The sequence below is a fragment of the Heterocephalus glaber genome, unplaced genomic scaffold, assembly GCF_053883595.1.
Source record: "Heterocephalus glaber isolate CG9 unplaced genomic scaffold, H.glaber_assembly_v1.0 deba00000122, whole genome shotgun sequence".
In the NCBI taxonomy this organism is placed as follows: Eukaryota; Metazoa; Chordata; class Mammalia; order Rodentia; family Bathyergidae; genus Heterocephalus; species Heterocephalus glaber.
The window spans coordinates 84,546,945-84,569,267 of NW_028258138.1; the positions used below are offsets into that span (position 1 = coordinate 84,546,945).

General features: G+C 43.4%; 1 protein-coding gene across 9 annotated transcripts in view; it reads left to right on the top strand.

Moving 5' to 3' along the window:
• Nucleotides 1-10,600, top strand: part of Atp8b4 (ATPase phospholipid transporting 8B4 (putative)) — a 220,421-nt gene extending 209,821 nt beyond the window's left edge. For all 9 annotated transcript variants that reach the window (XM_087180903.1, XM_087180900.1, XM_087180905.1 and 6 more), the window contains 3 exons: nucleotides 4,034-4,172; nucleotides 7,029-7,159; nucleotides 8,528-10,600. In XM_087180903.1, the coding sequence (XP_087037029.1) occupies nucleotides 4,034-4,172; nucleotides 7,029-7,159; nucleotides 8,528-8,809 (552 nt within the window). In that variant the 3' untranslated portion in view covers nucleotides 8,810-10,600. The remainder of the gene's footprint in view (nucleotides 1-4,033; nucleotides 4,173-7,028; nucleotides 7,160-8,527) is intronic.
• Nucleotides 10,601-22,323: the final 11,723 nt, after the last annotated feature.

Genomic DNA, 22,323 nt, shown 5'->3' on the forward strand with positions numbered 1-22,323 from the left:
CAAATCTTCCGAGTCCAGTTTCACTGCTCCAGTGCCATGCAGATCTCCCTTCTCTATAATCATAAGGAGAAGCCATGGGTCTCCCCAGCCTCCTAGTAGCAACAAGGCCTGCTCCTGCTCTCCCTCTCTCTCACGAGGGGACGTAGGGATGCGAGTATCCTTGAATGACACGGGAAGCACTTTGTTCAAAGATGGGAAATGCACAGCCCTCTTTGCAGTGTCACGATTTCAATTTGAGGACCGTATGGATCCTTAGTTCTTGTCATTTTAGTATCACTCTTTGAGGAAGGTCATCATTTATCTTTATTTTGAAGAAGCCCTGAAAATGTCTATTTTACCATAGAATTCTCAAAAGTCAGCATGTAATGATTGTAACCATTGAAACTCAGCAATTTTGGCTTCAATAAAAAACCTGCTGTCTTTAATATATGGAATAATAACTTTCAGGAATTCTGTGAATAAGCTCATTTTGACAGCAGCATTAATATCTTTTCCTCACTGTCTAAGCTTGGCTTGTCATTGTGGTAACAACCCCATGAAATTTCCATGGTCTGTAATTACAGCTGTAAATCTTATATCCTTCTGATGGTACAGGCCAAATTCTAGTAGTCTCTTATTTTCTTTTTTAACATCATTTTTTCAGTCATTTGAATTATAAAATGGATCTTTAACATTTTTTAAACTATGGAAGTGTTTAAAATAAAATGAACTATTTTCCTTTCATTCCCTTCTTTAAATACTATTATAATTACCATAATTTATGTCTTTCCACATTTTTCTTTGCCTTGACACATACATTCACTCTCAACAAAGGAGGATCATGATTATTCATATTATTCTGTAATATGCTTTTGCACTGTACTAGATATTTTGAACAGCTTTCCAAATCAACACATTCAGATCTATCTCCATCTTTTTAGCAGCTTTATAGAATTTCATAATATGGATATACAGTAATTTATTCACCAGTTCTTTCTAGATACACATTCAAGATGTCTCTATTTTTTGTTATTCAAGCACTGTTACAATGCACATGCTGGTACTTATATTTTATGTACTGTAAGATAAATTCCTAGAAATGAAACTTCTGGGCACAGAACTCTGAATTTTTACCAATATGTGGAATGAAGGATATTTTATTGTTTCTAGATTAGAGAATATGTACATTTTAAACTTTCATAATTATTACTATAGTGCTTCCCCCAAAATAATAGTATTTACAAATGACAGATACATTTTAGTGTATGGCAAGACACTGTATGAAAAGGCATTAGGAAGTTCCAGAGTCAGGTGACCCAGGGAGACCCACAGCTGTATGTAATGCTACTAGGAGCAAGACCTAGTATATTAACTAGTCAGCTTTCCTGTTGCTGGGACACAATCCCCAATACCACAAATTAAAGGAGGAGAGGCATTCACTTTTTCAGGGGATTCAGTTTATAGTTCGCTGATTCCAAGGCAAAAACATGGCGGAAGGGTGTGGTGAAGCAAAGCTGTTCAGTTCATGGCAGCTGGGAAGCAGAGCAGAGGAACAGGAAACAGCACCAGAGAGGAAGGGTAACAGGCCAGTTATCATAGTCAAGGTCACACCTCTGTGATCCGCCAAGACACACCCAGAAGTGTGCTCTACTGATCCCCTCAGTGTCTCCCAAGCCAATCATTTGACACAATTAAGCTTACCTACCACATACCCCTTGTTGGATTTGACAATCAAAAATGTCTCCTTAAACAACACTTAATCTTCAGATAAACACAATAACAAATTAATAATTTAACAAAACATGTTACGACTGTCCTGTGGACAACCAAGAGTACAATAATGCCTTCCCCAAAGTCTCAACAGTGCCAGTACTTTTCAAAAGTCCAAGTCAAAGACTCTTCTGAGACTCAAGCCAAACTCTTAGCTGTGAACCTCTGTAAAAATAAAGTTAAAATTACATAACTCTAAGATACAGTGGCACAGGGTAAACATTCTCATTCCAAGTGGAGGAATGAGATGACAGAAAATAGTAGGACCACTGAAACACAGTAGAGCAAACATTAAGTCCTGAAGTTCCATATCTGGCATCCAGGGCACATCATGGTAAGATATGATATCTAGAGAGCAGGGGTAGCCCCACACCTATAGCTTTACTGGTTACAGCCCACATAGCCTCTCTCTTGGGCTGGCTCTACTCACTGCTTGAAGCTTTCCTCTGCAGAGGCACCACATTCCTGCCATCTCCATCTTTCTGAGATCTTCCCTCCACCTTTGGTTTAATTCCCACAGGTGCATGAGCATCTGCCTCTCAGGAATATATTATCTGGCCTCTTGGGCCTTCTTTTGAAATCTGAGTGGCTTCATTTCCTCAGACTTCACAAATATCATCAAAATGTATCTTTTTTCACTAATTTCCCTAGGATTTAGAGGGCCCTCTCAACCTGAAACTCTATGCTATTTTTTATCACAGAGCAGTTTTCTTCTGTCATTTCTTTGACTCACTTTTCTACTTGTTCCTTTTTCTCTTTCTAAAATGAAATTAATTGTATATTAGGCCCATGGCTTTGACATCTATGGATTTGAAGATGATTTTTTTTTCTCCAGGTCTTTATTCCTCATTATGAAATACTATTTCCATTCATTTATTCCAGAATATTAATGCAGTTCTTGTCAGGGACTATATTCTATTTGGTTTCTCTATTAAATTTTTAAATTCAGTGTTTTTTTCTTCCATATATTTTATTCCTGTGATCTAATTTCATCTTAAGAGGTCTTGTTACATTTTATTGTTATTTTATTGCTTGTCTGCCTCTTTTCTTTGTTCTGTTTCATAAGAACCACCTGTTCTGGTTTTTATAGCCGAGTCCTTTTACATGGGTTATGTTTTTTTCTTTGCCTTACCCACTCAGATCAGACTGTTGTTGTCTCTTGAAGATGACAAACTCGCAGGTGGTGAGAGATAGAGTTGGAGATGTTGGTCTAAATCTAGGCAACCAAATGAACTAGACAGAAAACCATTCTCTCTTGGCCTAGGCATGGATAGCAGGGCTCTGTTTTCAGGGATCTTGAGGAGAGAAAAGGCTGGCCTTTTATAACCAGTGCAGTTCACATTGAAGGCTGCCAGCACTCTTCTAATGGGGGAACATTTTGAAGGACAGTAAATTGCAAGTGGGAAGGAGATGGATGTCTCCACATGTTGTGAGGGGTATGTTTACTCTGCAGGTAGGGCCCCATCAGGCAGACAAGAAATCTGTGGTCCTTCCCTGGGCTCTGCTAGAAATGCAGACCTCCACTTGGACTCGCACCACTTGTGACCTCTGAGATGCAAATAATGACCCCAGACTCTACTTTTTCTCCTCTGGACAATTCAGGGATTTATATTTTCCAGTAGTTCACTTAACTGTCCAATCACACCCCACTCTTCTTTCAGCTGAGCTGGCATCTCACATTATTGGAAGGGAGATGTGCTTTGAACACACTCCCAGGTCACCCTGAGTTCCAATTTCTGAGTCTTATGCCAAAAGAGGATTAAGGATTTTCCTTTGTTATGATTTGAGTACAATTCAAGGAAAAGATCACCAAAATAAGTTGGAATGTTTATGTAAAAAATTATGCATGTGTTAAAATGGTCATGTGAAAATTTATGTACAGATTAAAAACTGTCACACTTACTCAGTACAGAAAGATTTTTTTCCCCCCTGATAGACAAGTTTGCAAGCAATTTGGAAAGTGACTTGAAAAATATAAAACCATCTTGTTTTCTTATTTCTCATGTAAGAAAATCTCAATATTTTATCTCTGGATACTTCATCCACACTTGGCATATATGATGGCCTACATATATAAACTCTAAAGTCAGTTTTCCAACAGAAATGTCAAATTAACAGTCAATCTTTTGTGTCTGTCTAGAAGGCAGAGGTGCCTGTGGTTGGCCTGGCTGCTGAACAGTTGTAAACTTCTTGTCCTAGAGCACCACTGCAGAATGATTGCATGGTAAAGCCACATTCTTTTAAGCCTCAGAGGTCTCTCTTTTGCATTTGATTTTACTTACAGATAGCCTTGGACACCAGTTACTGGACCATCATTAACCATGTCTTCATCTGGGGCAGCATTGCTACTTACTTCTCCATTTTATTTACCATGCACAGTAATGGCATCTTTGGAATGTTCCCAAACCAATTTCCGTTCATTGGTGAGTTCTACAGTCTCATGTTTTTTGCTGTCATTCATTTGTCTTTTTAACACATTAGTTTGTGTTGGGTGGGGCTGGTAATGACCAATGATCCTTTCCCCTGGACCTGACTGAGCCAGGCCTCTGCACACTTCCACACTTCCACACTTGCCTGCTGTCCCTGCCAGATGAAGAAGACTCATTGTGATAGTAGACTGCACAAACTGCTGGTCACTGGTCTATGAGTGGCCTGAAGAACAGGCTATGTAGTTAGACAGCCAAGTTTCAAATGCCAGCTCCACCACTTGACAAGCAGTGTGACTGTGGGCAAGTTTCCTCTCTTCACCATTTAATGTTTTCATTTAGAAAGTGGTGATATGTATAGTTTCTATTGTCATAGAAAAGTTATGGGGATTAAATATATAACACATACAAAATATTTAGCATGTATACCTAAAATGTACCAATAGAAGAATTAAAAAGAAAAAATATTTAGCGTATATCACAGCCCAGGCTACATTTTCAATAAATGTTGACAGTGTTGATAGTGATTACTTTTATTCAAACATGATTACTGCTTGGGGGCATTGCAGAAGGATTGAACATCAGTAGGGTAACAAAGAGTCTCTTAAAAGCCCTTAAATCCTTGAGATTCTATTATTATCCCAAGAATAAGTATACCTGGTATAGGCACAGAGTATACTACCATGCAGTCCACTTTTCTAAGTGATTCCCAGTGAGGCCACTATAATTTATACAAGAAGGCTATTAATACAGCTTTTCACAAGCTCTGAGTTCTCTTGTGCATGCAGGATAAGTAGGAAACAGCAGATTTTCTAAGTTTATCTCAACAAACTAGAAAAGGGTGATACATCGTAACACTCTTCTTGAGCTCAATCAAGCAAGACTGGAATTTACATCCACTATTTGGGTAACTCAGTTCAGAAAACAATTTTTAGAAGACTGATTCATGTAGAAAGCATCAAGACAAACCAACTGTCCGTTTAGATGTTTCCACTCATGCCAATGTACCTGAATTTCTAATTCCATTTGAATGCACACGTACAACTTATGAACATTTTCCTTCAACTTTTGCCTTTCCCTGCATGTAACTAGAAATCTTTAAATTAGACTCTTACTTAATATGTAATGTTAATACTTTGTTTACCAAAGATTCCAACCATGGAGAGGCATGTTGGTTATGAATCAGAATAAGCTGGTTAGGAAAGAAAGACTCAAATTACTTCTAAGTTTTGATTTATTTATTGATATATATGTGTGTAATATTTTAGGGTGTTGCCAAAATGGAAAGCTCATTGCATAGATTAGAAAACTTGCAGTCCTGAGAGAGCATCCTCATATGCCTGATGGGCCAGGAATGCCTATGCTAGTAAAAGTAGTTTGTGCATGGGACTCTCCTCCGCTAAGCACATGCCATTCCAGGAATTAATTACAGAGCCCCAATGAGACTTTACAAAAGTTAGATCAACAATGGAGTTTAAGGGAAAAAAGATTTTTTCCTTTAGTAACCAGCAGCATGTAGGAGTGTGGTTTTACAGTGAAGCTTGTTTTTCTCAGCCTTGCCTGGGGGTTCTGAGCTTTAAGGAGCCCAGAAAGCCCTTTAATTTATCGAGTTAAGTTTATTTCTGCTCGTGGCTGAAGGCAGCTGGAGTCAGCTGCTCTTTGGTAGGCAGAGTCTACTCGCCAGAGCCAGAAAAAGCAGAGGTACCCACCAGGGACCAAGCCCTCATACCCAAATCCCACCTCAGTGGTGTGAAGAGTTAGCCCTGGAAAAGGGAACTAGGGAGTTGGAGGCATCGTGAGAAATTCCTAGAAAATGAATACGGACAAAGTTTTCTGTTGGCGGTAGAAGCAGGGTTTGTCTGTCTGCCTCACTGACCCTTCCTGCTCACAGATGTGCGGTGAGAGTTGAAAGTAGGGAAACTGGCTTCAGGCCTGGGCACGGGTCTCAGTGCCCATGGCTTTGTATGTCGGATGGCTGCAGGGGTGGTGGCCCACAGGGAGGGGTGCTCTTCACACACACCCAGCCCCGCCCCACTGCCTTGGAGTTTGAAGTAGCTCATAACCTCTGAGGCAGATTACTGGGGCCATTGCCTGGAATTTAAAAGGTTGGCCTTGCAGTAGGTGAAGCTCACCTTTTATGTTAGCTGGCCAAAAGACCATGTTTGAAATTACACCTGCATTCAGAGCGTTGATGGTGAGTTTGATAGTCTGATTTTATTTAAGACCCCACAAAGGCAAAAAAGACTGTGCCTTTAAACGACACAGTTGCACCTCGGGCTCCTCATTAATCCATCCCAGAACTCTTGGTGAGTGCTGGAAGCCATGGGTAAGGAACAAATTTTTGCCTTAAAAAAATGTAATTAAAAAGACTTCATGAACATTTCCCAGAAGGGTCCCATTTTCCTGGGCTCATATTAGCCTTGTAGGCTTAGTGGTACCACTCTGAACCTTTTTTGCGGCTCATGATTACTTATAATGCGGAAAAGCACAAACAATGAGGAGGAGTCTGGGATTCTGCCTGTTCCTGAGCTGCTGAGGTGAGCGCTGGAACATTGTCAAAGTGTGACAACACCAGGATCTCTAGGCTGGAAGAGGGAGTCGTGCATCCTGGGTAGCGCTGGACCGAGCCTGGATCCCAGCCGCTGGGCTCAGGCGGGTTCAGCCCTCAGCCATCCCTGGGGTGAGCTTGCCGCCTGCCTTCTCATCACCACTGAGCACCCAGTACTGGGGGAGACACCCTATTCTCCCAGGGAGGCCAAACTTCATCTTTGCATAAGAGATCTTACCAGCGAAGAGCCTCCTGAGAAACTGGTCCTGTGTATAACCACAGGGTGTATTTGCCTTTAATCATAGGAAACGTCCGGCATTCTTTGACCCAGAAGTGCATCTGGCTTGTCATTCTCTTAACAACAGTGGCCTCAGTTATGCCAGTGGTGGCATTCAGATTTCTGAAGATGGATTTACACCCAACCCCAACTGACCAGGTCTGTGTGTGTGCTGAGCACCTGGGAACGGGTTCTCGGCTCTCGGAATGGTCTCCTCTGTCTGATTGGAAGCCCGGGGAAGCTCTGGTGGAATTCTGGGTCCTGTGTGCCAATAAGAGAAGCTTCTGGAAAAAGTATGGGTGGAGAGACAAAAATTACATGAGTTGGGTGGTTTTGGTTTTGGGTTTTTTTTGTACTGGGGATCGAACTCGGGTTCTTGTGTTTGCGAGGCAGGCAGCTGAACCACTGAGCTAAATCCCCGGCCCCAAGTTGGGTGTTTTTAAAAGCTGAGCTTAATAAAAGAAGCACACTGGAATTAGCTTGGACAACTACTCTAAGAGAAAGGCAAACCACAGGGAAAGTTATTGACTTGAAGGCAATTAAAGTGTACAGTAGAAGGGAGAGAAGAAAGAACTGAGTCAGAGGCTATGCTTGTAGAAATACAAGAGCAGATTAGAAAATGGGGGAGAAGCTATCTTCTGAACAGATGAAAAGGGAATAGCAGCACAATGGATGGATCAGGAAGTACAAGGTAGAAGGAAAATAGGAAGAACAGATAATGGAAGTACCTGAAGTGGGGAGTAAGATGAGATTTCTGGGTTTCATGGGAAGAGGATTGTAATCCAGACAACATTAGGTCAAGATACAGATATGAAGAGAAAGGAAGGAAGGGGAGACGCATGTGGAGTCCCTGTCCGGTCTTCTTTCTTTCTGCTTCTGAGCTGATACAAACCTAGGGAATGATGGTGAGGCCGACCGAAGGAAGGTAATGCACATTGCTTCTGTGTTCAGTCTGACTGCGATTTTCTGCTTCACAACTTTCCTCTGACACCAAATTTGGAATCCAAGCGATTTGCCAAATCAGAGAACAGGGTCATCCACACCGGGCCCTTGATCTTTTCCTGCTTTGCAGGGAAATGAAAGAAATGCTGGAAACCCACTCAAAGGATGTAGAGCCCTTCAAACGGCCACAAATTTCCAAGAACGAATCAAACCCCTGAGAGTTTCATGATACATTGACCTACCACAAGCACTGGAAGTTTCTGTCTCTCATTTTCTAAATTTTCTCGTACTCCAGTTACTGATAACTGTTGGACCCAGAGCATCTCAAGAGGAGAGGGATCCCCCATTGGGGGAACAGGACTACAGTTATCACACCCACGGTGCCTGGGTGGTGGGTGAAATCTTTCTGTATATAAGCATGTACTGTACCTAGCATGCACAAGGCCTTGACTTCCATCCTCAGTACATATTCTGTGCAGTTGAGCATCCAAGGTGGAGAGGGTAATGAAGCATACCCGAATGGCTCTTGTTTGCATGACAGTTTCTTACTAGGCATTATCTCACTCCGGTTCTGTTCCTCCCCAGATCCGCAGGTGGCAGAAGGCCCAGAAAAAGGCAAGGCCTGTGAGGAGACGACGGCCTCAGGCCCGTAGGTCAAGCTCAAGAAGATCTGGCTATGCTTTTGCTCACCAAGAGGGCTATGGAGAACTTATCACATCTGGAAAAAATATGCGAGCTAAAAATCCACCCCCAGCATCAGGGTTGGAAAAGCCGCTTTGTAATAGCACTAGCTGGCTTGAAAATTTATGTAAGAAAACCACAGACACATTGAGCAGCTTTAGTCAGGAGAAGACAGTGAAACTGTAAGTCAAGATGAATTTGAACCACACTTATCTTTCACTTCAGCTGGAGCTGAAATTCAGCTGCTCCGGGGCGAGGAGTTGGGCAGGCCAGCTCACTTAGCTTCAGTCTGCTGCTGCTGGTGCCCGGCAAATCGGGCCGTACGGGAAACTGGGCCAGGTGCTCACTGTCCAAGCTGCAGTGTGATGGACCAAAACCTTGAAGTTCAAGTATGAGTTCTTTTGGTTTTGTTTTTGTTTTTTAGTACCGGGAATCAAACTCAGGACCTTGCTCTTTCAAGGCAGGCAGCATACCACTGAACTAAATCCCCGGCCCCAAGTATGGGTTTTTATCAACCTTTATACCAATTGATCTGAGCCCTGGGATCTTATCTATGGAGAGAACCTTGTACCTCTGGGTAGACACTGAACGATCCTCAGGTGGATAAATGAGTGCATTCCACAGGTGTATATCTGAGCTGAGGGCCACGTTGTTGACAGATAAACCATGTACATAAAGGACAGACTTTCTTTCCCGAGGCACTTCCAAGACAAAGTAGTGTATATGCCAAGGTGCTTTCAGAGAAAGGGTCACAAATCACTCCCTAGTCTTCATGTCTACCTTTCTGTCCCACCAGGGACACAGATCACTTGCATGGCTAGAAAGGAGAAAGGCCTGTTGGTATTCTTCTTTTCTACTAGTCTAAGGATAAGGTAGACTAAACATGTTTACAGGGGCTAGGCTGGTCATTTGGGCAGATTTATTTAAAAAGCTCTCAGACTGTGTTATGGATAGACATGCCCATGAAATCTCAAAGCATGCTCTCGAGAAAGTATTCTAAATATGTTTCAATGACTTTTGTAACAAACTCAGTAGTACTTTGCTGACCATCATCCAGACCATGGAGGGAGTCAGCAAAGCACTGCGATTTCACAATTTAATGATGGTATTCCATATAATCTATGGGCAAATACTTAACAACATTTCCAATTTTTAAAACTTGGCAATTGAAATGAAACAAGTCAATAGATAGCCTCTTCAATTACTATTTAAATACTCAGGTTTAGGATATTGATAACCAACTGTCATGTTTATAATTCAAACATATAAACCTATGTAGATGAGGCTGATGTTCTGGAAATGTTCTAGCCCGAATGTTTAGTCTACACATGAGTCACTAGTATATTTCCTGGAAAGGACTTTAGGCAGATTTGTGTTCCAGTCCCAGCTCTGTTGCTTCTGACCTCTGCAGGCTGGGTGGGTGACGTACCTTCTCCGAGAGTAAGTTTCCTCCTCTGTGAAGCAAGGACTTACTACCTACCTCATATGGCTGCTAATGTCAAAGCACGGGTTCTCATCACCAAAAACATAATCCTCACACAAATATATGAAGCAAGCTTCGTTAACTCATCATCAGTATGACAGAGCAATTTGAGGAGAATATGAACAGCTGGAATCTCAGTAATCCCTGGGGAAGACTTTGATGCAATGAGACTGCTAAGGAAGGTTTAAACCTAGTTAGTGACCTATAGGGAAATAAAACTCTCTCTTCCTCCCTTAATTTCCAAGCCTGGGATAATTTTTTCTGAACAGGTCCAAATGAGATAATGTGTGTAAAAGATAATAAAGATAATATGTAAACAGTGCTTTGACCACAGTAAACACACATAGGTGTTCCTTTTTCCTCTCCATGCCTGTCCAGCCGTATCAAGCTGTTAGTATCTAATGTCTTACCTGTCATCAGTTCCATGGTGTTTGCCTCCTTTTGTAACATTGTTTAAAACTTTCAGTAAATGTTTTGGCACTACTGTCATTTGACATTTTGTGTCTTCTTTATTGGGCACTCATTGGGGGAATTTGTTTTTCCTGTCTTTTGTATGCCTGGGGGAAAAGTACATAATTTTTAGGACTGGAGTCAAGAATAAAATGAACGGATTGGAACTATGTGTGAGGGAGGGAAAGAATAGAAATGACATAATTTTGCAAATTCAATTCAAATTAAGGCTGATCATCAATAGGGCTGTGGAGGATTGTGAGATAAACATATTATCGCTTTACTTTGGACCCAAATAAGCTCACACACCCACTGCAAGCTCATTCAGTTACAAGGGCCAGGGATTATTTTGAGCCTGAAGATGAAAAGTCTGAGGGGTAGGTGGTGATGGTTGGACCCTGGGGAATAATAAAATTTTAATTTTATATAAATGATATCAGATCCTTTGGAAAGAAAAACCCTTTTTTTCTGGATTCAGGACTTCAGTTGGTAACCTTGTGTTTTAAAGCCTCAGCCTAGGTTTTGAGGTCTTACAGGCAAGTGTAAATCATATTTTCCAGACTTTTGTCTGCTATCTTTGTGCCTCCCCTGCCTCCAGGTGTGTAGATCTGTGAAGCAAAGAAAGACAGGATGAAGAAAGTGGGAGAGACAAAGCAAGAGAAAAAAAAGAATAGAAGGAAGGCAGGATGAAGAGAAGGATTTCACATCTCTTGAGGTGTTTGTCTTAAAATAAATTTAATCTTTCAAAGGAAGACTTAGATCTATTTGAAACATGAATAGCAAAACTTCCTTCACGTTCTGCTGGAGGACAAGAAAATGTTGCTGGAAAGGAGGCCAGGTGCTCAGCTTCACGTCAGAGACGGGCTGATGTGTGTGGCTGGGGTGTGCCACTGGACTCCTGCTGCCCTCAGTGTCCTGTCCATGGGGAAGGGGACAGGGCAGCTTCAAAGGCCCTTGCCACTTGTCCATTGTGTGTTTTTGGAGAGAGGGAGAAAGTAGTCGGGGGTGGGGGGAGTAGAGGAGATTGCCTGAGAATTGGATGCTCCCATGTTGCAAGCCGGTCTCTTGTGCTGATTTGTATTTCTCCAGAACAGCCCAGCCTACTCCTGTCTATGGCCTCTCTCAGGTCCTCACTGTGGTGCAAAGCTCCGCATTGGCATTTTGCCTGGGTTGGTGGAACACATGTAGTTTCTTGCTAACAATTCACTAAAATATCTGCACTCCTTACTTCCTCTCCACCATTTTAAATATCAAAAGTAGAGAGATACAGAACTAAGACACGCGTGCCCAGGAAGAAGAGGGCCATGTTGAAGTCCTTCCTGCCTTGTTCCTGGGCTTAGAGTAGATTTCTTTGGGTCTCAGCTCCTTGAGGATTCGAGTTAAAACAACGGAGCTCAAGTGGTGTTCTTCCTGGATCCAGAACACTCGCCCTCATGCATCACTCCTATCCAAATTGTATTCTGTGAACTTACAACAGCCCTGAGAAGTGGCCAAGACATCCAAGTTGGATTCATTCTTAGGAAGAAGAAATCTCAGGTGCAGGGAGGTTGAGTGTTATGGTAATATTCCTTAGGAAGTAGAAGAGCTAGGACCAGGACTCACCAATTCCAGAGCTGCCTGCCTCACCTCCTCCTCCCACAGCTCTCCTACTGACCTGGGATTCCTGAGCAGGCTGTCCTCCTTCAGAACCATGCATTTGGCTTCTCAAATGTGCAGTTTAGGGAAGAAGTGTAAACTCATATAAAAATGTTTTTGAAATGTTGGTTTGCAGTGCGTGCTCTTTCCCTCTCAGTGCCAAAAAGCAAAATTTCTTCCCTTCCTTTCCTTTAACATCTTGAGGAGTTAGGTGTGGCATGCAGACTGGGGAAATAAACATATCTGAAGCTGGTTTTTTTTTTTTTAGAAATCACAATAAATCAGAAAGACTATACTTGTTGGTTTTATGGTAAGAAATTGCGCTATTGTCAATGTGTAAGCAAAATGCCTCCAGATTAATATGAGCTAATGACCTATTACATGATTTGGAGTTATTATTTTGCATTTTTAAAAGTAGGCACAAGGTTAAATAATAGAAGAGCCCAGCAATGATGATGACTTACAGATTTGCAATGGGATTTTGCAGGTCAGAGGTCAGATAACTACGTGTGATCACAATTTTCCAATTTTCACATTAACATCTGGTATTAAATGCCTGCAGTTTGCTCTACTGTGTCACTTTTCATTCCTCAGTGAAAAATCATAAACTTTTGCAATTCTTTAGCCTAAAACTTTTGCTGAACTCCCTGGAAGCCAGAAATAAATGATCCATGTATTTCAAAATGCTCATTGCAAAAGATTTGGAGGGCTCTGCTGGGCTCATCTGTAGGTCTGGAGCTACGACCTAACCAAGAAATGCGCCTATGTGTCTTCAAATTTCAAAACTTCCTGGCAGATCTATTCCTGTAATGGGTGCAGAATGCAAATCAGCTTGGAGCTGCGTACAAGAAATAATGATGATCAATTGGCCAAACATCTCTGGTTATATTGATTCAGATTCCTGTAAGGCTTATAAGGGCAAGTTAACATTTCTTATAAGCCCTGGGCTAATACAAAAAAATGTTATTGGAAGAGGATGTAGGGAAAGATGGTAATGAAAGAAATAATGAAGGAGAGAGTTAGACATTTCACGAATATTTTTATACTTTCTGCCTTCTTCTAGGCAACTTCGAGCAGTGATTTTTGACAATTGATGATTTACTTGCAGCCCCCTTTCTGATATTTCTCCATTAAGCCAATTAATCAATAAGATACTATAGGCCAGGCTGAAATATTTTCTTAGTTTTGCTTCATTATACAAGCAATAATTCATTTTTTTCTAAAACTACAAGATGATGTACTGTGAGTAACAGGAATAGCTCCTAACTACAAAATATTAATGACAAAATACTGTATCTTTAGTTATTGTGAATATATTTATCAGAACAAAGTACTGACATTATTTGATTCAAATATTTTTACAAATAAAACATTTACAAATAATTGTGGGAGCTTAGTCCAATTTTGGGTGGCAGAAGAGATCACTGGAAATACATTGTTGACTGTCTTTGTTTTATGGTTCTGTTTCTTCCTTGAAGTTCTCGAATTAAGCATTTGCACACTGCTTGTATGTGGTGGACATCTCAAATGAAAGGCACCAACAAATTGAACCCCACTGGGCTAAGCACTGAGAGTGGGGAGGCGTGTACAAGATAAATAAGAACCACTTTCTATCTTGCCTCTGAGGAGGCTTTAGTCTAGCGTCTTTCAACTGAGCACTGTGCATACCACGTTCATAGAAGCTAAGATGCCATCCTTTAAAAGATGCGCCATGAATTTGTATACTACTTGAAATTAAGAAAAAGTCACCATCAGATATAAAATTTATTCCCAATTTCAGAGATGTTGAAATATGAAATATGGTAAGTACTGGATTGTAGAAGGATTACAAATGGTGAAAAACAATATGACAGCCGCTGTTTAAAGATGACCAAACGGGCTGGTAGGTTCCATAGCTATTAAAGGGTCGTTTTGAAGGGTAAAAGAAACAAAAACAAAAACGAGGTCTTTTTGCAGGCTGAGGGAGCTGGAACTCAGAAAGGGAAGAGCAAGAGAGTGCTGTCCAAACTAAAAAAACACTGAGATTGCATCTGCAGAAAGAATGGCAAACATCGAGAAATCAAATAATAATAGACTTGCTGGGGGAAAAGGAGCCCCTCTACATTATTGGTGGAATGTAAACTAGTACAACCATTATGGAAATTCCTCAAAAAACTAAAAATAAAAATTCCATTCAACTCAGCTTTTTCCCTTGTAGGTATCTTCCCAAAAGAGTTAAAGACAACACATTATGGCAATACATGCATACCCATATTGATAATGGCACAATTCATAATAGCCAAATCTTGGAAGCAGTTTAGGTGGCCATCAACAGACAAATGGATAAAAAAATAGTATCTATACACAATGGCATACTACTCTGCTATAAAGAAGGAAGAATTTGAACCAGTTGTACAAAAATGGATGCACCTTGAAAACAATGCTAAGTAAAATAAATCAGACACAAAAGCTTAAATACTGTATGGTTTCTCTTATATGAGAAACCCAAAGTATAAATAAAAGAGCCAAATAAAAGGTAGACAAAAGGAATCAGGGAGATGAGACTTTAGCAAAAGGGAAAGGGACCAACAGATGAAAGAGGTGGCTAGGGAAGGAAATGGAAAAAGAATTGGGATGTGTCCTGTCCACGTACCAACTCCCCACAGCGAAAGGAATCGCTGTGTACTGCAAATGTGAGGGAAACACGGCAGGGCCCGGTCTTTGCAGAACATTCGTGGCACAAGAACAATGAGGGTGCTGCTGCAGGTGGTGTGGGCCGACGTGCTCTCCTGGTGGCACGCAGAGAGGGTAAGGGAGGTCCAGTGATGCTCCTGGGGCCTCGGGGCTGCTCATCCCCAAAGCACCTCACTTCCGGAAGCCCAGCCTGTGTAGCTCTGGGGATTTAGTCGGTATCATTCTGGCAAATTTGTGTGCTTAGTTTACTGGCATCTCTTTGTTTTTTTAATTTATTATTTTTTTATCCACAGGTCACAAAATAGAAAGAGAAGGTTGTTTATTGGCCGGTTCACCTTTTAGTTTCCTAGGGGGAGGTGTAGTCGTTTGGAGAGGGTCCTGGCTTCGAGGGCCGGTGGTGTGGCTCCGCTCTCCCCCTGGGTTCAAGCTCCTCAGTCATCTGTCATCCATCGCTCTGGGGGTTTACTTTCCTGATACAGCTGACTGGAGCGGGACTCTCACCTACCAGGGATAGCTCCTGTGAGGGCCGGACGAGATAATGCTGATTGCATAATCCTTGTCATAGCCCTGGCTTGTAGGGAAAGTAAATAAATCCAAGCTGCTGTTACCAGAGGAGCCACCACGGGTTTGGACCCAAGGGGGCTGCATTTCACTCGCCCTGCAGGAGGTTTAACTTGTTTTGAAAGTTTTTGGCCCTGGGAAGCGAGATAGGCTGGCCTGTTGGAGACAAGCCTCGGTGACCGAATGCTGGAAAGATCTGGATTTCTCAAATCTGGGGGATGAGAGGGCAATGTGTTCTACTGAACACCAAAGACCCAAATCCCAGGTGCCCCCCGCGTCCCAAGAGGTGGGGCACCAGGACACCTGGGGTGAGATCAGCAAGTCTGAGGCCCGCAGAGCAAGGCCTCCTGGCCATAGTGGCTTAGCATCTAGAGGCCCGGCAGCATGCTGGGAGTGTGACCGGGCATATCCAGAAAGCGAGAGCTCAGCAGTGGTGATGGAAAGTAATAGCACTTATTAGGGACTAAAGACCAGGCCTTCTCCTGTTACCTGGACCAGGTAAGACCTGAGATTCCTACAGCATCCAAGGGCCTCTGGTGGGGATTCTGGAGGTGCACAGCCAGTCTAATTTGATATGGAAATTAAAGAAATATAATGCTTCTTATATCTCAGTCCTGTGGAGCAAGCCCACACCCCATGAATAATTCTTGCTTGCCTTGACATTTGTCCTGATTGTGAGTCCATTTCAAGTAAGGAGTGCTAGAGATGAACGCATGTCTGTCCAGTCCAAACCTGGGCATGCCGCCTTCCACCCCCACCCCTACCCCTGAGTCTGCCTCCTTTTACCCACACCAGGGTTCCTTCAGCCACCCAACATCTGTAAGGCTGAAATTAAGGATATCAGCCAAAGGCCCCACCTATTCTAGATTGGACACTCATTCACCTTGTGCATGAGCTTTTTACTGGTCCTCTGGTAAGTGGCCCGGGATGTTCTCTAAATCAGCATCTTAAATCAGCCAGAGGCATTCAGTGGGCTGCAGGGCTGCAGGGGAGAAGGGGATGAGCAGAGCACATTCTCCCCATCCTCACCCTGGGGGGCTTGAAAGAGGGACTGTACTTCTTGGCAAATCAGCTCTGACTAGGACAGGAGTATAAGATGGCAGGTCTGTCTTCAGTATCCTCTGAGCTGCATCCTGTCATGAGCCCCCTACAGGTGTTGCTGCTGATGCCTCTTGATGCACCAGTTACCCTCAGCAGGGCCCTCCAGATGGCATCAACCTCTGCTCACCGTTGCCCTAGACGCTGTGCTCCTAGCTCCAGGCAGCAGACACCCTGAGCAGTCAGCCCTGCTGTGGAGGGAGCAGCTCTGCAGACTGAGATCTGTTTCCTCAGCAGCACCATCCACTGCCTGCCCTTTAGGACGAGAAGGGACACACTGCTCCTTCATGGCAGTACCTTGGATATTCGGAGACAGCTGCTCCATCCTTGCTGTCATCTCCTCTCCTTTAAACAGTAGCTTTCATTGCCTGCCTGCCTGTAGTCTTTGAAGTAGTCTGCAGCCTAGGAGTCTGTGTGAACTTTGATAGTTCCTGGCCTCAAGAATGTTTTAACCTTCCTTGGAAACCTTGTCTAGATTCAGGATGAGGCACCCTGAGACTGGCCAAATACAGAGAAATAGAAACAAGCTAAGGATAACCAAGGATAGGGGGAGAATAGTTTCCAAAGCCTGGAAAATGGAAGCCCAAAGAGTCAAAGGAATTTTACTGGTATCTCCTCCCAGGACACATGTTTTCTGGTTTTCTGCATCTCAATGCTCAAGTCCTCAGTGAACTTGGCATGGAAGGGTTGATGAACAAAAGCCAGCAACAAAGCAAAAACATTCCCACAGTAAAAGGAGAGGCTTGAGGCTCACAGGAAGTTGAGAGAAAATCATGGCACAAACAGAGTTGAAGGAAAGATGTGACCAAGGACGTACACCACTTTCCAGGGGGAAGGGGCAGGGCAGGCCTCTCAATCACCTGAGGGGCCATTTAGCAGAGATGCTTGGCTTCTTCGAGCCCTCTTCCCTGCCTGGACAATAGGGATTCAAGGACACTGCCTGAAGAGTGGTGAGGGTTTCTAAGTGCACAGTGTGGTGCCACGCCTTACACGCACTGTCTCATCCAATCCTAATAGCAACTCAGTAGAGTAGGGTGCCATCCTTTCTCCATTTTCAAGTGAGACAGCAGAACCCCTAGAAGGCCAGTCAGTTGCTCAGACACAGTGGAGTCTCTGGAATTCAAACCCAGAGTCTGGTTCTCTTCCTGCACTCTTTAACCCAATATCACCTCTCACACTTAGGCATGGATTCAGTCTTTCCTTCCCAGTGGCTGAGTTTTTGGTCACAAACATGCACATTTTCCACTATGGTTCTCCTTTAAAATCAGATCTTCCAATACCTTCAGTATTTCTTAGTTTTTTCTTTTTTGAATTTCACTTTTAAAAATTCCAACCTATGAGTTAATATAAAGAAGAAAGGATGATTTTCCTTAAAGTTGCCATATTTGCTTTTGTTCCTACAGGAGAAAGCCAGCACCTGCCTCAAGATAACACTAAACGAGTGTCCAATGTCTGTGAAGCCATGGTTTGCAGCTCCTCTAGACATACATACTGGAGCCCACCAAGGTCAACCCCACTTTGCAGGCATATTATGTTGTAAATTCTCTGGCATTTATACTATAGTAGCCCCTAGTTATTTTTTATTTTACTCCTGTGCTGTCAGTTAACCATGGTCAACCCTAGGCAAAAATATTAATGAGAAATTCCAGAAATAAACAATCTATAAGTTTTAAATTGTGCAGGATTCTGAGCACTGTGGTGGCATTGCACTCTCTCCTGCTCCATCCTGCCTGGGACACCAATCACCCCGTCCAGCGTATCCATGTAGTGTATGCTACCTGCCCTGGGGCAATTTGGAGATTCCATTCATGTAATTTTTATTATAGACTATAATACTACTTCTATTTTATTATTAGTTATTGCTGTTAATTTCTTAGTGTGCCTAATTTATAAATTAAATTTTAGCATTTGTCTGTATGTATAGGAAAAAAAGCATAGAAGACAGAGGGTTCAGTACTATGGGTGGTTTCAAGTATTTGTTGAAGGTGTTAGGATATATGCTCCAAAGACACAGGGAGAACACTATATATTTTTAATGGCCACTCAAGTATTCTTAATCCAGGTCAACCAGAGGGGACCAAATTTTTAAATTAGGCACTAGAGAAATGAAGGGTTGAAATACTTGGTTGGCTCCAGTTGCTGGCCTTCTGTTTTGGGTGCAAATCCTTGGCAGACAAAAGTGCCATTTTTAATCTCTCTCAAGATGTGTGATTTTTGTTTCAAGTGAGATCAAAGGAGGTTTGAGTGGATGCAGAGTTTGCCAGAAAGTTGATTCTGAAGTTCCCTCTGTCATGTGGAAGATTGCCAAAAACAATACACCTATGTTATGCCAAGAAATTAGTCTCCCCGACCTGGCTATCACCACATGCTCACTGCAGTGCTTCTTTATGTTCTTTCATTCTGCTCCTGCTGGTACTGCTGCTGTCACTGTACAAACAGATCAGAAATATGGAGATGCTTAGCAAGACACAAAGTAAGTTCTTTATTGTACCACTCCCCTAGGCCATGAGATTAGGCTGCCCCTTCAGCCCAGCGCTTCTGTGTTCTTAGAGCTGGACGCGTGTTGGTGAGGGGCTGAGATGAAGCACCAGCCTCAGGGAAGCTGTCATCTCCATCTCTGCCTCTGCAGCCTTGTGCATCCCTCTGTCACATACTCGACCACATGCTGATCATGTCTTCACAGCCTCTCTGCTCCTCCAAGCGGGAAGTCCTATAAGAAGGGTCCGTGTCTCCTTTGTCTTGCAGTTTCCAGCATATCTCAGACTCCTGGCAGATAACTGTGACAGTGCTTGTTGAATGAGTGGTCATGATTCAGACTTACTGTTGAAATAAATGTTACGCTCAGCACAAAACATTGACGTGGTCTTTTTGGCACCATTGGACTTGGAAAACATATCCCATTTCACCAAGGATGCTTGAATATTGTGTATGGACCACATCCTGAGCATAAATCTATAGTTCCATTGCTCTAATCATTCTTCTGTGTCAATATCCAGCACAAAGGGAAACCCCACAGGAGTTGCTGAACCCTTAAAAATACCTCAGGGACAAAACCATGTGCATGGAAGATCTATTTCAAATGTACTGTCTTTGGGCTTTAGGCAGCATTTCCTCTCTGACTAATAAAGTATTTTTCCTTGGACGTGACTTACGTTTACATGTTCCCCAGCTTTGGTCAACTTTACTTGTTTATATTTTATCATTGCTCATTCTGTCTACTCATGTTGTAAGCCACTTTGAATCCTTTGGAAAAGAGAGTGGAATATGACTAAATAAATAAAAAGACACTGCTGTGTCATCAGCGGGTCCTTAGGATTCAAGCTGGAGACTTTGGAGGGGGCAGGAGAGATGCCTGTCTCCCTCTGGTCCACTCGCCGGCCGTGGACAGGGCACTTCATTCACTGCTGTTGGCCTCTGTGAGTTGATGCAGAGAGTTTAGAAGCACGCCTTAAAAATCATGACTAGAAGGTGTTTTGTTTCCTTCTCCAAAAGAGCAATAATCCTGGCACGGAAAGGAACCCACAGTCGTGCCTTCTCAGCACTTCTTTCCAGCCCCAAGAATTGCTGGGCTCTCATTCTGCAGGTCCTTAGAGCTGGCTGCTTCATTAGGACATTCTTGCTGCTTCTTGAAAAATCGATTGAGACAACAGACAGTTTCGGATCAGTGGGGAATATAGTCTAGATCCACAGGGACTTGGGGTCTGAGAGACACACAGCCTAGTACCTAGCATGTGACATAGGTCAGCAGTGGGCGTGGCCCTGTACTTGGAAGCAGCACGACCAGGTTCAAAGTCAGGGTATGGGATCTTGAGCATTGCGCTTCATTTTTCTAGACTTCCTTCCCTTACTTGTCAAACAGAGCAGGCAGTTGGGCTGGAGTCAGAATTAAATAAGAGAATGAACATGGAAGAAGTTAATGGTTTGTAAAATAGAGCATCAGGAATACATGTTAAAGAAATATAGCATGTTTTAATATAAAACGATGCACTGGACAGAATTTTTGTGGCACATAGACCTGTATTATTGTGTCCTTACTAGCTGTTTGGTTTGGGGCAAGTCTTGACCTCTGTGAGATTTAATTTCCTAATACCATGTTTCCCTAAAAATAAGACTTAAGCAGAAAGTAAGGACTGGTCGTTACCGTGATGATAGCAGTGTCACTGTCCTCTTGCTTGGTAAACAGTCTGATTGCATTTGGAGTTAATTAAAAGGGCCTTAAGGAAGATAAGTGATTTAAGATACACCTGGAAAGGTAAGTAGGCTTTGCTTGCATGGAGAAATAATGTGTTTGTCCAAACTAGTCTTTTCTCCACAAGTAGGATAATGCAATCAGGCCACATTTGCATTGTCCTCTGACCTTCTGCAGTGCCTAGCATGGGATTACTTACATATTTGTCTGCCTCCCTTGAGCTCCAGGAAGGAAGGAAATATATTGTTTTCATCTTCACACTCCTTAAAGCAGTGGCTCTCAACTCCATGAATTGCTGTGAAGTGCTTAGGACTCCATGCTGTGGCCTCAAACTAGCCTTATTCAGCTGGAATCGCACAGCCTGAAGCCTGGGTGTTGGCAGCTTCTCTCCTCTCCTGGGAGCTCACCATACCATTAGCCACACCTGAGCAGATGTGTTTTCGTCGCTGTGTTTGCTGCGGTGGGATGATGTGTTCTGGAAACTGCACAGGACTGGGCTTGGGAGCCTCGGGTTCCAATCCAGCCCCATGCTATGCTATCTAAGCTGCTCAGGTTCTCCAGCCTCCTGGGCTCTGTGTCCTCATCTGCGATGCAGAGGTCCCCATGCATCTGCAGGCCCGGAGGCCGGTGAGGTAGCCGAGCCCACCCTGTCAGGCTCGGTGGGGTTTGGGGAGCAGAGCCTGTGGTGCGGGCCATGGGCGCTCCCTGTAAACACGCTTCGCTTCTCTCCAGACCGCCCATCAAGGAGCTCACGGAGGACATTTGAAAACTGTTTTCTTCTTTCCCCCAGAAACACCATGACATCATCGCTCTGTGTTTACTTTATTCCTAACGAAGGACATGTGCTTGTTTTATTGGAAGCACCTTGTGGAAGAAGGCGAGGGCCTCTCCCTGCAGCCTGGCAGCTGAAGGCGGACCTGCGGGCTGCACCCCACCTGTCCAGTGGCCAAGACAGACACAGCCCCAAATGTTTTCCATACGAAGTTTCCTGTGGACCCCGTGCAGGTTGGGCCCCACTTGCTATTTCAGGCCAAGATAACTCACTCCACATGCTGGGTGCAGAATCAAGCCAAACATGGCTCCTCAGAGGCGAAAGCTAAGGAGGTGGCACCTTCTCCTAGTCATGGACCAGATCTACAGAGCAAATGCAACTGCTGGTCCTTAAGTCACTTGGCCCGGTCCTTGAGCTCTTTCTGGGCAGAGCTGGGCCCACTCTGGCCTGCCGCATGGCGTCAGTAGTATCTTCTCTTAGATGCCTCAACTGAGCTTCTGCTCAGCGTGGCGCTGTGGACAGAGCTTGGCTGGGGAACTGGAGTGGAGTCGGATTCTTCCCACCCTCTGCTTCTACACCGCACACCGGGCAGGGAGTGTTCTCAACTTTGCTTCATCATCTGTAGGATGAGAAGGCTGTCATCAGAGCCAAGGGCGTCGAGCATTCCCTGCAACATTACACGGCTCAGTGCGTGGGCCCTGAAGTGAGGGTTTGAGCCCCTATTTCCCACTTCTAGTTCTCTTGGCCTTGGACTGGTGAATTCTCCTCTCCTTGCCTCACTTTTCTAATCTGTAAAATGTTGCTAAGAATAGGACGCCCCTGGTGAGATTCTGGTGAGG